Below are 14320 nucleotides of genomic sequence, written 5' to 3'. Positions count from 1 at the left end.
AAAGTGGACCACGTTGTTTCAAATTGTCCTTCATTATTTGCTGTTGTTTTCTTGTAATTTTGTTGTGTTGTAAGATGTTCCCAATATCCATGTACTATATGCCGCAATGGCTTTATTAATTTAAAGCTAGATTTAGGCCTTATGTTTAAAAGAAAAATACATATTTGGCAGCTATTCATATTTGACTCATCATCGATCCGAGACTGCTGATGTGATAAACTTAATGTACCTCGTCAACCTAAGATAACGTTGTCATGAGGCACATCTTGCTTTCCAGAAATCTTTTCATCTGATTTAGTTTTCCCGCTCATAAAAAAAGTACTCAAAAACTAACTAGGACCTACCTTAATTTTTTTGATTTTTTTTGCGAAAATTATGTCGCTATTAATAATCATCAATAGCATACAAACAAATCCAAAAGTAACAAAAAATACATGCAGGTATTTTGTCCACCTAGCGATAGCTACAAACACTGACGCGAGCGTAAGGTGTGCCGCCGTCCTCGCCCCTCCATCACCGGAGCCGGGCAAACCTTGTCGTAGTAGAGCTTGTTGTAGTAGGTAAACGGAAAGTCGTCGTACTAAGACCCCAAAGGACCAGCATACCAAAGCGGCAACACCGTCGCCAAAGATGACAACCGTAGATCGGAAGAGACTGACCTGAAACCACACCAAGGAATACGAAAACCGATCGGAACCCGCAAGATCCGCCAGGCACATGACTCAACGCACCCTCCGGCGATGCTAGATGCACCACCAGAGCGAGGATAGGACGGGAGGACCTTATTCTGACATCAAGATGGAGCTGCCGCGTCACCACTCCGAAAAAGATATTGAAAAAGCCCCAACAAAGAACGAAAACCCACCCACCGACAAGTGGTCGTGGTCCGCCACGCCTCCAAGGCCCCAAGCCCACCGGAGGCGCAGCGGACCGATGTCGTCCGGCGAGGTGACGGAACCCTAGATGAGTTTTTCCAACCTCCTCCGGATCGCCCTTCCTGTACGTACCGGTTCAAAATTTTGATTATTTGAGAAATCCGTCATATGCACCTCCATTATTTGGGCTTAAGTAAGTGGACATGCCATAGTTTCTGCTGCATCCGTTTCAAGCAAACTGTTTAATCAGATTTGGTATATATATATATATATATATATACTCATGTACCTAAATATGTTTTGTTGTTTAAGTTAGCTTATTTTGAAGAAAATGTTGCGACACTTATGGAGGACAAAATACAGAGCATTATCTGATCGCCGTCTGTGGCATACCTACTACTGATATCAAAGATCCACATGACAGTGAGACTCGGCGATCGTGTTAGGCCCTGCAACTGTCATCAGCCTTGTCCTGATTGTGGATTACAGGGCAAACTTCTTTATTTTCATCCGTCCCGATCTCAAATCCAAAGGCCAAAGCGACGTGTCCTTCTCATCCGTGTGACTCACATGCTATAAAAGATCAGGCAGGTGGATATTTCTTTTTTGGCAGAAAAGAAAGAACAAAACGTCATGGACCCATCATCAATGGCCCATTACTCTGCCGGTTCGTCACACTGATGTACTCTGCCACGTAAGACGGCTTTTATCCCATGCATGTTGTGCCCATGATACATACTGTAGGGCTCCTTTGATTCAAAGGATTTGCATAGGAATTGTGTAGGATTTGGTTCCTATGGAAAAATTTCCTATACATGTTGTTTGATTCATAGGAACATAGCCTATAGGAAAAATTCCTATAGGAATCTTGTAGTGTAATTCCTATAGGAAAAAAGCATTAGCTACATACCTACATGGAAAAATTCCTTTGCTACAATCAAACAAACTTCATCTTCCTATAGGATTCAAGTAGACATGTCATTCCAATCCTATACCTTTCCTATTCCTATGTTTTTCCTATCCTTCAAATCAAAGGAGCCCGTACTCTCTTTTTTTCCTAAATTAGCATGCATATTTATTCAGTTAAACTTAACTTTATAACTTCCATTAAATGTATACAAAATAATATCAACATCTAGAACATCAACTCAATGTTATCAGAACCATCATAAAATATATTTTCATATTATTTGCATTTAGTATTATGAAATTTACGTATTTTTATATATAGTTGGTCAAAGTTTATAAATTTTGACTTTGACCCAAACAAATATGGAACCTAAATTGGGAATGAAGGAGTACACTCTACCTCATAAGTGTTACTATAGGAACTAAAAATAAGCACATGTATGTCCTGAAAAAAATACATATCGTTGCATCATTATCTAGAAAGTTTTTTCCAACATATTTGCCTTTACATTTTTATTGACTTACCAAACTTGTGAGACGGGAAACTACACAAACTTATTTCATCACATGTATATATGGGATATTTTTATGTGGTTACACTATTAGTAGTATCGCACGAGAAATTTCTATTAATTTCCTGACACGATAAATCACCCATTCGATATTGAGACTAGTGCAAGGGGTCCACATTTTACAAGCTCTAAGAACCAATGCTACATTTTCTTGAACAAATCAGTAGAACATAGTTAAAAATATTTGGACATATATGAACAGTTTTATTATGTGGGTCAAGAAATAAGATTTGGTTAGTTCCGTTACACCCTTTTGCACAAAGTGAGAAAATTAGTACCCCTTATGTCCCAATAAATAAGGTGTATAAATTTAATTAAACGTCAATAACTTATAAGTTTGACCAATATTTTAGATAAAAATAGGATCATATTAGATAGCAAATTAGTATCACTAGATTCACCATAAATAATATTTTTGTAATGTATTTAATTTTATAGATATTAATGTTTTCTTATCTTTATTTAGTCAAACTTAGCAAGATTTAACTTTTGACTAAATTTAGACGTCTTATTCATTAGAACGGAGGTAGTAGAAGATTGTGAGCTTTATATATCTGCTTGGAAAATTTTGTCAAAGTCAAATAAGAATTACTGGTCAAGTAGGCATAGGCAAACCCTTACTCATGTAAATACTACTTTGTTCATGGTGTATGTTTATCGGGCGGATTGTCCGGTAATTGATAGGGCTATGTGCATGCAAGTCACCAAGGTGCTTTTCATCTAGCAATGTTGTTGGTGTATGCAAAATATTAGTCCCTTTGTTTATAAGCAAGACCACTTACTCTTGTTTGAGTGAACTATTTCTAAGTTATGCCAAAAAATTATATAAAAAGAAACTAACATCAATATCAAATCAACATCTCTAAATAATTAATTATGTGTTCAAAACATATTCTTTTACATTGATGAAAAAGATGATCAACTTCAAGCCTCTGATGAGTTTCCAAACTGAACTCTGAGGTAGAAGGACCCATTGAAAAAGCACACGTTGCAATTTTAACATCCCAAGATCACCAAATTAGGGGTGCTAACGTTGCGGTAACCGTGGAGAACTCCTAGAATGGGCATAGGGACGAACCAGATTAGCTTGCATGAGTCGATAGAGCAACATTTCTCTTGGATATAGATATGAAAACACTATTTTATTCACATTGACGAAAATATGAGCTCTAGGTTGGACAATATGAGCTCCATTTTATTCACATTTCTCTTGGATATAGATATGAAAACACTATTTTATTCACATTGACGAAAATATGAGCTCTAGGTTGGACAATAGATGCAACAAAACAGAGAAATGGAGCTTTGTAGAGCTCTAGTAGACATCATCAACAGCACAATAATAATACTATGTTGACATGATTAATTGGCATGGAATTTCTAGTCGATTGCTGTTAAATGGGCCAAACTCTCTCTCCCTCTCACTTCTCTGTTTAAGCTACTAAAGATGTTCAAATTACTTTATCATATGGCCACTCCATCGCACATGGATCTCCACTAGATCTACCTCGTCATCATTTCCAGGTGAATCAACTGAATAATCCATGTTTCATCATTTCCTACCCACATATAGCATCCAAGCGTGTCCATGCAAGGGAAAATCAAGGAATTATGGGATGCACATGCATGCGTTCGCGTTGCGCCTATTCCGGGTATTATTAGCATGGACCCAGAAATGGTTGATGTGCAAATAGAAGCAAGCCGGCATTCACGCCACGAAATGCCCGCTTTTGAGTAGCTGGTGGAGGTTCGTTTCGGAAACAGATTTGGGAGGCAACCTGCAAGAGGCTGCAGCAATCAGTTGCACATTATTTCCAGTTTAGCAATCAGGTGCATGCAGACACCCTGATTGACTGCTGAAAACGTGCATAACGTTACTCCATTTGATCTGCCTGTTATTTGAGGTTTGCAAAAAAAAAAAAAAAAGAGAATTCATGTATGCAGATGCACCGTCCATGCATCGAGAAATATTTTTGTAACACCGAGTTTTTCTGTGGATTATGTTTCCGGGTGACATATTTTATATGCGTAATCGATGAGTCAGCCCGTCTCCTAGTACTCGATCACAGTATATTTTCTTGCAGAGGCTCGAAAGAAATGAATGTTTGAAGAAAATAAAATTTCAACTGGCATTGTCCATGGAACCGCTTCGACAAACATGGACAAGAAGCAGTCCATACTCCACAAATACTGGCAGGACCAAAACTCACAATCTCCTCGGTAACGTTGGGCTAAGACCGAACCGACGAGATGGAATTAGATCTATGATTGCTTTTTATTCGACAGAATACCACCATTGTTGTTGGTATGACGTCACCATGACACCAAAACTTGACGAAATAACTCATACACACCGAATGCGAGACAAATGCCACTGGAGGTGGACGGGAGCTACTATCGGCTCCAGATTAAGGGTTTCGGCGCTTATTTGTTTTCTCCTTCCAAACTACTATTATTTTCCTGGATCCCATGGAGGAAATCTTTGTCAAACCTCGGATTATTCTTTAGGTTATGTTGTGGTTTTCATATTTGCTTTGTGTAAGCGGTGACTAAGCCCATCCTGTCAATCGTAAGATTTTCTTCAACATATGCACACGTGTACTTTGCTACGGAAAATCAACAAAATTGTCCCCAATTAACATAGCCCATCTTGTCAATGTCGACCACCATATGTTCATTTAACAAGGTGAGATCGAGAAGCTTGTCACCGGTTTTCAAATTGAAGATGATGCTCCGGGGCAATCATAGAGCCGTGCAATCATCTTATTGTTGAATAAAAAGAAGCAAAAACTGGAGTTAGTAAGGCTATGCTGTTGGCAAACCAAACTCGTTTAGATTATTAGATTAGATTAGGAAGCAGACAGACGTAGACAGTAGACTAGAGTCGCCAAGCCGTATAGCAACGAAAGCAACCGAGCAAATACGCGGATATTATTTTGGATACGGTATACACGTGACGTGCACACTCCCCCTGCTTCCGCTCTGCTGCTCTTGAGCTCGCTAAAGGCCAGCCCAATCGCCTCTCTCCCATTTCCGATTTCTTTCTCTCTCCCACGCACACCAAGCAAGCAAGCAAGCACCAGGAGGAAGCAGAGCCAAGAACCAGAGGAGGAAGACGAAGGAGGATCTTCCTTCGCGGCCGGACTCGCTCACTCGCCAAGATGATGCGCGGGGGCACGAGCATGCTGGGGATCGTGAACTTCATCACCTTCCTGGCCTCCATCCCTGTCCTCGGCGGCGGCATCTGGCTGGCGTCCCGGGCCAACTCCACCGACTGCATCCGCTTCCTGCAGTGGCCCATCATCGTCATCGGCCTCGCCGTCATGGTCGTCTCCCTCATGGGCTTCGCCGGCGCCTGCTACCGCCAGACCTGGCTCCTCCGCATCTACCTCTTCGCCATGTTCTTCGTCGTCGTCGCGCTCCTCTTCTTCATCGTCTTCGCCTTCGCCGTCACCGACCGCGGGGAGGGGCAGGTCGTCATGAACCGCCGCTTCCTCGAGTACCAGCTCTCCGACTACAACGGATGGCTCAGGAACCGCGTCGCCGACCAGCAGTACTGGGCCACCATCGCCGCCTGCCTCCGCGACGGACACGCCTGCAAGGGGATGAGGAGGGGCGTGCGCGACCCCAACACCGGCATGATGGTAGCCGAGAGCCCCGCCATGTTCGCCAACCGCGACCTCTCGCCGATTGAGGTCCTCTCTCCTTCCTCTCTCCATCCCGAATCTTTCCATGTGCATGATTTCTCTGTCACGGCCAGTTGGAAAAGATTATATCTTTGGTTTCTCTGCTTTCTTCTTAGCACAATATCCCAGTGCCAAGCAAGCCTCTACCAGTAGGAAATTTGGGGATTTTTTCTTCTGCCAAATACAGTACATTTTTTTTTTGTGATTTCGTTGCAAAGAGGATTACAGTAAGAGGCGATTTACATTCACATGTTTTCTCCTCTGCAATCATTACCAATTATTGGTTGCTATCTTTGAACACTAGCCTCGGATTGCTTTTCTCCCCGTAGGATATCCCAGTTTACTGCTGCTTGTTACCATGCTGCCAAGAGGATTAGTGAGGCGATTTTGCTCCATGTTCCGGTTAGCGAAGATCTTTTCTGCTTAGCTCTGCATTCATGAGCAATTATTGGTTGATATCTTTCAACACTAGTGTCGGATTGCTTGTGGTAAAGGCCTCCGCTTAGGATATTCCAGTTTACTGCTGCTTGGTACCATGTGGATCTCGAGATGGAACTTTGCTTTTTCTCCCTTTTGCTTACCATCAGCCAGCCCCTTTTGCTTAGCAAGTCATGTAGGAGTATGACCTTTGAGAAAATTGTTAATTCTGCAACCTTTTGCTTGCTTCTCCCTGATTTGGGGCAAAACCTGCTACAAGAACATGCCACTAACTTTAGCAGCCGCCCCTCCGATTCCATATTTGCATCAAACACCTTTCTCCAAAAGCAATCCTTTCTAGCTTTAGTTGGTTCATGGAATTGCTTGACATCAAATAAAAGAATTTCACCCCGATGGGTGCCAGTGAGACACCACAGTTCAGGAGGAGTTCATACAACGAGGGTTATTACCACCAGGGCTATTTTTGGGAAAAGTGTTTTCCAGATGTTTTTCTTTTGCTGATGTGAACAACTAACTCAAAGTAGGATTGTGTTTTTTGTATGGACCAAAGCTTGTAGTGCCTTAAGCAATAAAAATTAACTCATCGGTCAATTTGATTCCCGGTCTGTGTCAATTTCCTCTTCAGTGTCCATGCTGCTGCAAGGAACAGATAGTACTAGGAGTTGAAACTATTGTGTGGTAATTTCTAGAATATCCATGTGTGTGGTGGTGATGCTAAGGACAAGGTCATTTTCTTAGCTTTTCTCCGATACCTAACGACACGTAGGACCACGATATTTGTATGATCGAGGGATCAGGACGCCCAAAGTGTGACCAGGACAGCCAAAAGCCAGATGCGATGTGCCACAATTCAGCGTTGGAATTGGACCATGGAACCCTTGCCTGTTGCCTTGCTTCTTGTCCTGATGTTCTCTGTGCTTTGAAAGAACAAAGGCTAGGGTTTAGTTTGGAGGGGAACGCACACCTCAATTGGGTGGCTTGTCATTGATTTATATAGTGTACATTGTACAGAGTTTACAAGGTTTACAATACCAGCCATACCGGCCTATCTACATACGTATACAAATACGTAGTCTATCACCCTCCCTCAATCTCAACCTGGTCTACAAGATTGAGATTGCGTCTACATGCCTGAAACAAGGGCAGAGGTAGCGCCTTTGTAAATATATCTGCTAGTTGATCCTTCGACGAGATGAACTTGATAGAAAGGAGCTTCTGAGCTACTCTTTCACGTACGAAATGAAAGTCAACCTCAATGTGTTTGGTACGTGCGTGAAATACCGGATTGGAGGACAAATAAGTGGCTCCAATATTATCACACCATAAGACCGGAGGATTGCCTTGTCGAATACCAAGCTCCCGAAGCAACGCCTGCACCCATATAAGCTCAGCTGTGGCATTAGCCAATGCTTTATACTCAGACTCCGTGCTAGAGCGAGAAACTGTGGGTTGCTTTCGAGCACTCCAGGCGATCAAATTACGCCCATAGAATATGGCATAGCCCCCGGTTGATCGCCGATCATCAGGATCACCAGCCCAGTCCGCATCAGAAAAGGCAGACAACAAATCATTCGTCGACCGTCGAAGAGAGAGGCCATGACGAATAGTCAACCGAACAAATCGAAGAATCCGCTTGACCGCTGTCCAATGAGAGCACCGTGGGGCATGTAAGAACTGACACACACGATTGACAGCAAAAGCAAGATCTGGCCGGGTGATGAGAAGATACTGTAGACCACCAACAATGCTACGATACCGAGTGGCTTCATCGACAGTCAACAACGTACCATCAGTAGCAGAGAGCTTATCGGTAGGGACCATGGGTGTAGTAGCAGGGTTACACTTGAGCATGCCAGCACGACGAAGAAGCTCAAGTGCATACTTGGGCTGAGATAGCGTGAGCGATGAACCAGCACGATGAACCTCCAATCCCAAGAAATAGTGAAGCGGACCCAGATCCTTGACCGAAAAATCAGTACTAAGACCAGCAACAAGACGATCAGCAGCTGCAACAGATGAACTGATAACAATCATGTCATCAACATAGACCAGCAGATAAACTGTCACATTAGATCGCTGAAGGATGAATAAAGATGTATCCGCGGAAGATGGCACAAAACCAAGAGTAGCAAGAACACCAGTGAGCCGAGTATGCCATGCGCGAGGGGCTTGCTTCAAGCCATAGATCGCCTTAACTAGACGACAGAGATGATGTGGACGATGTGGATCCTGAAAACCGGGAGGCTGACGCATATACACTTCCTCTTCAAGAACTCCATTAAGAAAAGCATTCTGAATATCAAGCTGTCGGAGATGCCAACCACGATTAACTGCAATAGACAACAAGAGACGAATAGTGGTGGGTTTTACAACTGGACTGAAAGTCTCCTCGTAGTCGAGACCATAGCGTTGCTTAAACCCCTTAGCAACCAGACGCGCCTTATAACGCTCAATCGACCCATCCGCATGGCGCTTAATTTTGAACACCCATTTGGAGTCAATAATATTGACGCCAGTGGTAGGAGGAACCAGATTCCACGTATTATTCCGGAGAAGAGCCGAAAATTCCACATCCATTGCAGTTTTCCAATCAGGAGACCGAAGAGCAGTTTGCAGATCACAAGGTTCAGAATCAGAAAGCACCTGTGACATCCGCGTCGCAATCCAGGAGACAGTGCCGTCAGTCCGGATCTTTGGCTGGCGAATATTGTTGCGGAGCCGTGTAACAGGACCAGTGGGAACCGGTGGAGCAGGAGGTGGGGACGCAGCCCCAGACGAAGTGGCCTCAGAGTGGGCCGAACCAGGTTCCGACCCAGGCGAGGAAGGTGAACTATGGCCACCATCTGAATGGGCCTCAGACAATGGCGTAGGTGACCCAGGCACGCTGAGCACATCAGGATCGCTCCTGTTTGCATGGCCATGCACATCATCGTTGTGACCAACGTGAGCATGTGTGGATGCTGAATTCTCTGCATCCGATTGCAATTCCAGCCGAGCTTCTCTCCCAATACCTGCAGCATGATTAGGCAACAAAACAGCAGGATGCGCAATATCTCGAAATTGGTCAAAAGTGACAGGAGAAGAAGACTCTGGTGTAGGAACAGTGTTGGATATGGCAGAAAACGGGAACAAATTTTCATCGAAAATGACATCTCTAGAAATATAGATACGATTTGTGGGAACATGGAGACACTTGTACCCTTTATGGAGGGAGCTATATCCAAGGAAGACACATTTTTTGGAACGATACTCGAGCTTGTGTTTGTTATATGGACGAAGGTGTGGCCAACACGCACAACCGAAGACTTTGAGAAAGGTGTAGTCCGGGACCTCACCAAGCAAAGCCTCAAGGGGTGTTTTCATATCAAGAACACGAGTAGGAAGCCTATTGATGAGAAAACAAGCTGTAGTAACCGCATCACTCCAAAACCGAAAAGGGAGGGATGCATGTGCAAGAAGTGTGAGACCAGTTTCAACAACATGTCTATGTTTTCTTTCAGCAACACCGTTTTGTTGATGTGTATGAGGACAAGAAACGCGGTGACTAATGCCAATGTTCTGAAAGAAAGAATTAAGTTTAATGTATTCTCCACCCCAGTCTGTTTGAACATGAACAATTTTATGATCAAGAAGGCGCTCAACATGCTTTTGAAACTGCAGAAAGATATGAAACACATCGGACTTACGTTTGAGCAAATAAAGCCAAGTGAAGCGACTGAAACCATCAACAAAACTGACATAATATTGGTGTCCACTCACAGAAGTTTGGGCAGGGCCCCATACATCAGAAAAGATAAACTCCAAAGGAGCAGAAATTACTCTTTCCGAAAGTGAAAACGGTAACTGATGACTCTTGCCTTGCATACAGGCATCACAAACTGAACTATTTTTATCTAACAACGACGGAAGTTCATGGCGACTTAAGACATGCTGAATAATTGGAGACGCTGGATGACCTAGACGACAGTGCCACTTTTCTCGCGACACCCGAACACCACTGAAGACACTGTTGAAAGCTTGGCGCCCAAAAGGAGGATCAAACTTGTACAGCTCACCGCAGCAACGTCCTCTAAGAATTTGTTCCCTCGTGCCCCGATCCTTAACAATCAAATCAAAAGGATGAAATTCAACAAAAACGTTATTATCTCGAGTAAGTTTCTTGACTGAGAGAAGATTGCGTGTAACATCAGGAACATGGAGGACATTGGTGAGACGAAGTGGTGACGAAGATTGTGTGGGAAGTGAAGATTGACCAACATGGAGTATGCGCATACCTGAACCGTTTGCGGTGTGGACTTGATCCTTGCCTTGGTAGGGCTCCTTCATGTGCAGCTTTGCCAACTCATTGGTCAGATGATCCGTGGCTCCGGTGTCTGCATACCAACTCGGGTCGACAGGGTAAGATGGAGTATGGCCCTGAGTAGCTGAAGCTGCTTGACGTTCAGCAAACTTTTCGTTGTAGCCGACGCCCCGAAACTCGCGCTTGAAACGTTTGAAGCAGTTGGAGGCAATATGACCAAGCTTGCCACATAACTGACATGTTGGCCTGTTTCCTCCTCCACTATTGCTGGCACCCGAGTTGAAGTGATTGAAATTATTGTTGACAGGCGACGGCGCGAAGGATGGTGGCGAGGGAAGTGTAGGGCGCGGTCCACCAGTACCGCTGAAGCCACCATGACTGCTGCCATAGTGTCCACTGTAATTGCCATTACCACCATATGGCTTTCCTTGGTCACGTCCATCTGAGCGATACGACTTGGCGCTGTTTCTCCCAAACGATGCAGCATTTGCTGAGTGCAGACCAGCCTGAAGTTCAGCCTTGCGATCCTCCATCCGTTGCTCTGTACTCAAGAGCTGAGCATATAGATCACGTATGGGGATAAGAGTAGTGCGATTGTTAATAACAGCAACGAGTGGGTCATAGTCCTCATCAAGTCCATCCAAAACGTAGGTGATGAACTCCTCATCTCCAAGTGGCTTCCCGATCGAGGCGAGGGTATCAGCGCAGGACTTGATCTTGTTGAAGTAAGCCGAAACTGAAGGAAAATCAACCTTTTTGGTTTTGTTCAGCTGACGCTTGATCTGCATGGAACGCGCCGTGTACTGAGCTGAGAAGCTGCCGGCAAGAGTACTCCATGCTTCATGAGACGTGGCGGCGAGATGGATCATGCCAACCACCGATTCAGTTGAAGTGGCGAGGATCGAAGACAATATTGCCTGATCTTGTTGCAGCCACGCGATGTAGGCAGGATTGACGATGACCGGAGGAGCCCCAGCTTCAGAGGCCTGGGGGTTGGGCACCGTCTGTGAGGGCGCCGGAAAGCTGCCGTCGACATAGCCGAAGAGAAGATGGCTGCGGAGAACCGACACCACCTGAGCCTTCCAGAAGAGGTACGACTCAGGGGAGAGCTTGATGGGGATCAGGTTTGCGAAGTTGAACGGCGCAGACGTGCCGCCGCTGGAGGAGCTGCCGGCGGGGAGAGACATGCCCGACGGAGCAGTTAGCGCCTTGGACAGCGCGTCGGTGATGGCGGTGCTGGTCGAGGGAGTCATCGCCATGGAGTAGACGAAGGTGGAGGCGGAAGCTTTAGATTAGATCGCCCGTGGGCTCTGATACCATGAAAGAACAAAGGCTAGGGTTTAGTTTGGAGGGGAACGCACACCTCAATTGGGTGGCTTGTCATTGATTTATATAGTGTACATTGTACAGAGTTTACAAGGTTTACAATACCAGCCATACCGGCCTATCTACATACGTATACAAATACGTAGTCTATCATGCTTCTCCTGTAACTGCCAGGCTGATTGTTCTTTTCCTCGGCTACAATCTTGCTGAAAAATACACAGCTGCCCCTGTGTTTTTTTTCTTTCCTAACGTCTATATACTAGTAGTGCATTATGGGTTTGCATCTGTATTCTAATGTGGGTTAGCTATTGCCCATGTCTGCATAGATCTGATCTTATGGAGAAGTAATTATTGAATTGTGGAATCAAGTTGCATGCAGTTCAATGCACATGGGGTAAGTTAGTTTGTAGGACAGAGTATCCTGCCCATGAAAGCATTTCTCAGCCAGGTCGGTTCATGGTTTTCTGATGGACAGGTCGGATGGCTTTGTTTATTCCGGTGCACGCACACATATGCATGGATCATCTCATATTTTCAGTTTTAAATTGAACTGGTGTGGACAATTTTACTTTCGGTATAGGATATTAAGATCGACACTATTAACTATGCGTTTGTGCTTATCATATACGTATTTGTCTTCATTGGAGGTGATGACAAACGGATAAATATGGTCTCCATACTGACCTAACAGTGGCAACTGGCAAGTCTCATGGGGAACTATACTTTCTTACTTTACTGCTGTGTTTCTTGTGTTTATGATGGGTGTACTACAAATCATGTTTGCCGATATATTATTTTCTTTGTAAGTTATAGTCTGTAACATTTCAATAATTTAGCTGTATATTGAGGCATTGAACTAACAGTTTTATGCTTAAAACTCCTATCGTGTTAATGTACACACAGTAGGAACGAATTTCTGTTCAGAGAATTAAGTATTTCAGGTTTAATGATCTGTCCTCAGGCTCAAAAAAATAAATATATAATTAGGTTTCATCTTGCTGTATCCATTGGGATCTGAAAGCGTCAGCCCAGATTAGTGAACTGTGATATTGCATATACACAACTTAATAACTGATAGTCCATAAAAAATGCATTTTGTTGCGATATCCTTGTCTGTTCTTTCTATTAAGTGAGTTGTACAATGAATTCTATATCTGCATTAGTGAATTTCTCAGTATATTGTTTAGATAATTTGGGGGATTTCTGAGGATACTAACACCATTCTGCGACTTACAATCACAGTCTGGATGCTGCAAACCACCATCATCGTGCGGATTCACCTACAATAACGAGACATACTGGACGCCGATCCCAGGTAGCTCTGTGGCCGACCCTGACTGCTACAAGTGGAGCAACGACCAACAGACGCTCTGCTTTGGGTGTGACTCGTGCAAGGCAGGCGTCCTTGCGGGCATCAAGAAGAGCTGGCGCAAGGTGGCCATCATCAACATCGTCGTGCTCATCATCCTCGTCATCGTCTATGTCGCGGGATGCGCTGCCTTCCGCAACGCCAAGAGGATGGACAATGACGAGTCATACGGCATGGCGAGGATGACCAAGTCTCGACCGAGCAGGTTCCAGTTCTAGGCCGCGCCAATACCAGAAAGAAGCCTTTGCTTGTACAAAAGACCAGAGTGGGTGGCATTAGGGCTTGTCCTAAACAATACTTCTTACTGGATTGTGGGATGATCACCTGCAGTTGGGTGGTGTAAAAGGGAATGAGTTCTTGTGTCAAAAGTTCAGTGTGGTGTTTGGGTTTTGTGGCTGCTTTGGTGTTTAGGGTAGGTCTATTCTGCATTGGGGTACAAGATGGGGTGGCAAGGAACAGGATGAGTTGTCTCGGTTAGGGATGTATTATTCTGCACTTGGAGATTTTGATTTGTCAACTTCCTTAGAAGATTATATGCCATTATGGTTGAATGGCAGGTCATGCCATCAGTGTCTAACTATCATATGACAGATATGGATTTGTGCTGTTATGCAAAGCTAATACTAGAGCTTGTAGTAGTATATGGGAGCTTCTATCTCTGCTTGCTGCGGCACGCCGCGCCACCTAAAGCTTCTCTACATAACCGCGTTTGGTGCGGCACATTAGAGCATCTCCAGTCGCGTCCCCCAAAGCGATTTGGGGCGCGCCGGACAATAAAAGCGTTCCAGCCGCGTCCCTCAAAGCCCATTTTTGTCCGGCGCGCCCCGATACGGTGTCCGGCGCCC

At 44.4% G+C, this 14320-nt stretch overlaps 1 protein-coding gene and 1 non-coding gene across 2 annotated transcripts; one reads left to right on the top strand and one right to left on the bottom strand.

Moving 5' to 3' along the window:
- Positions 1-5340: 5340 nt before the first annotated feature.
- LOC124706428 (tetraspanin-3-like) lies at positions 5341-14096 on the top strand. The gene is made up of 2 exons (XM_047238093.1): positions 5341-6051; positions 13349-14096. The coding sequence occupies exons 1-2, from the start codon at positions 5518-5520 to the stop codon at positions 13691-13693; spliced, it is 879 nt and encodes a 292-aa protein (XP_047094049.1). The 5' UTR covers positions 5341-5517; the 3' UTR covers positions 13694-14096.
- LOC124650732 lies at positions 11319-11457 on the bottom strand. Its single transcript, XR_006987156.1, has one exon. It is a non-coding gene; the product is annotated as a small nucleolar RNA Z247 (small nucleolar RNA).
- Positions 14097-14320: the final 224 nt, after the last annotated feature.

This window comes from Lolium rigidum, chromosome 4 (assembly GCF_022539505.1).
Source record: "Lolium rigidum isolate FL_2022 chromosome 4, APGP_CSIRO_Lrig_0.1, whole genome shotgun sequence".
Lineage (NCBI taxonomy): Eukaryota > Viridiplantae > Streptophyta > Magnoliopsida > Poales > Poaceae > Lolium > Lolium rigidum.
Note: the sequence above shows the minus strand (reverse complement) of the source record. Positions and strands in the feature narration are given on the sequence as shown.

Bases quoted from the DNA above. Each gene is read 5' to 3' on its own strand.
- LOC124706428 (XM_047238093.1), top strand. From the start codon at position 5,518: ATGATGCGCGGGGGCACGAGCATGCTGGGGATCGTGAACTTCATCACC. The intron at 6,052-13,348 runs GTCCTCTCTCCT...TTACAATCACAG, and splicing joins GCGACCTCTCGCCGATTGAG to TCTGGATGCTGCAAACCACC.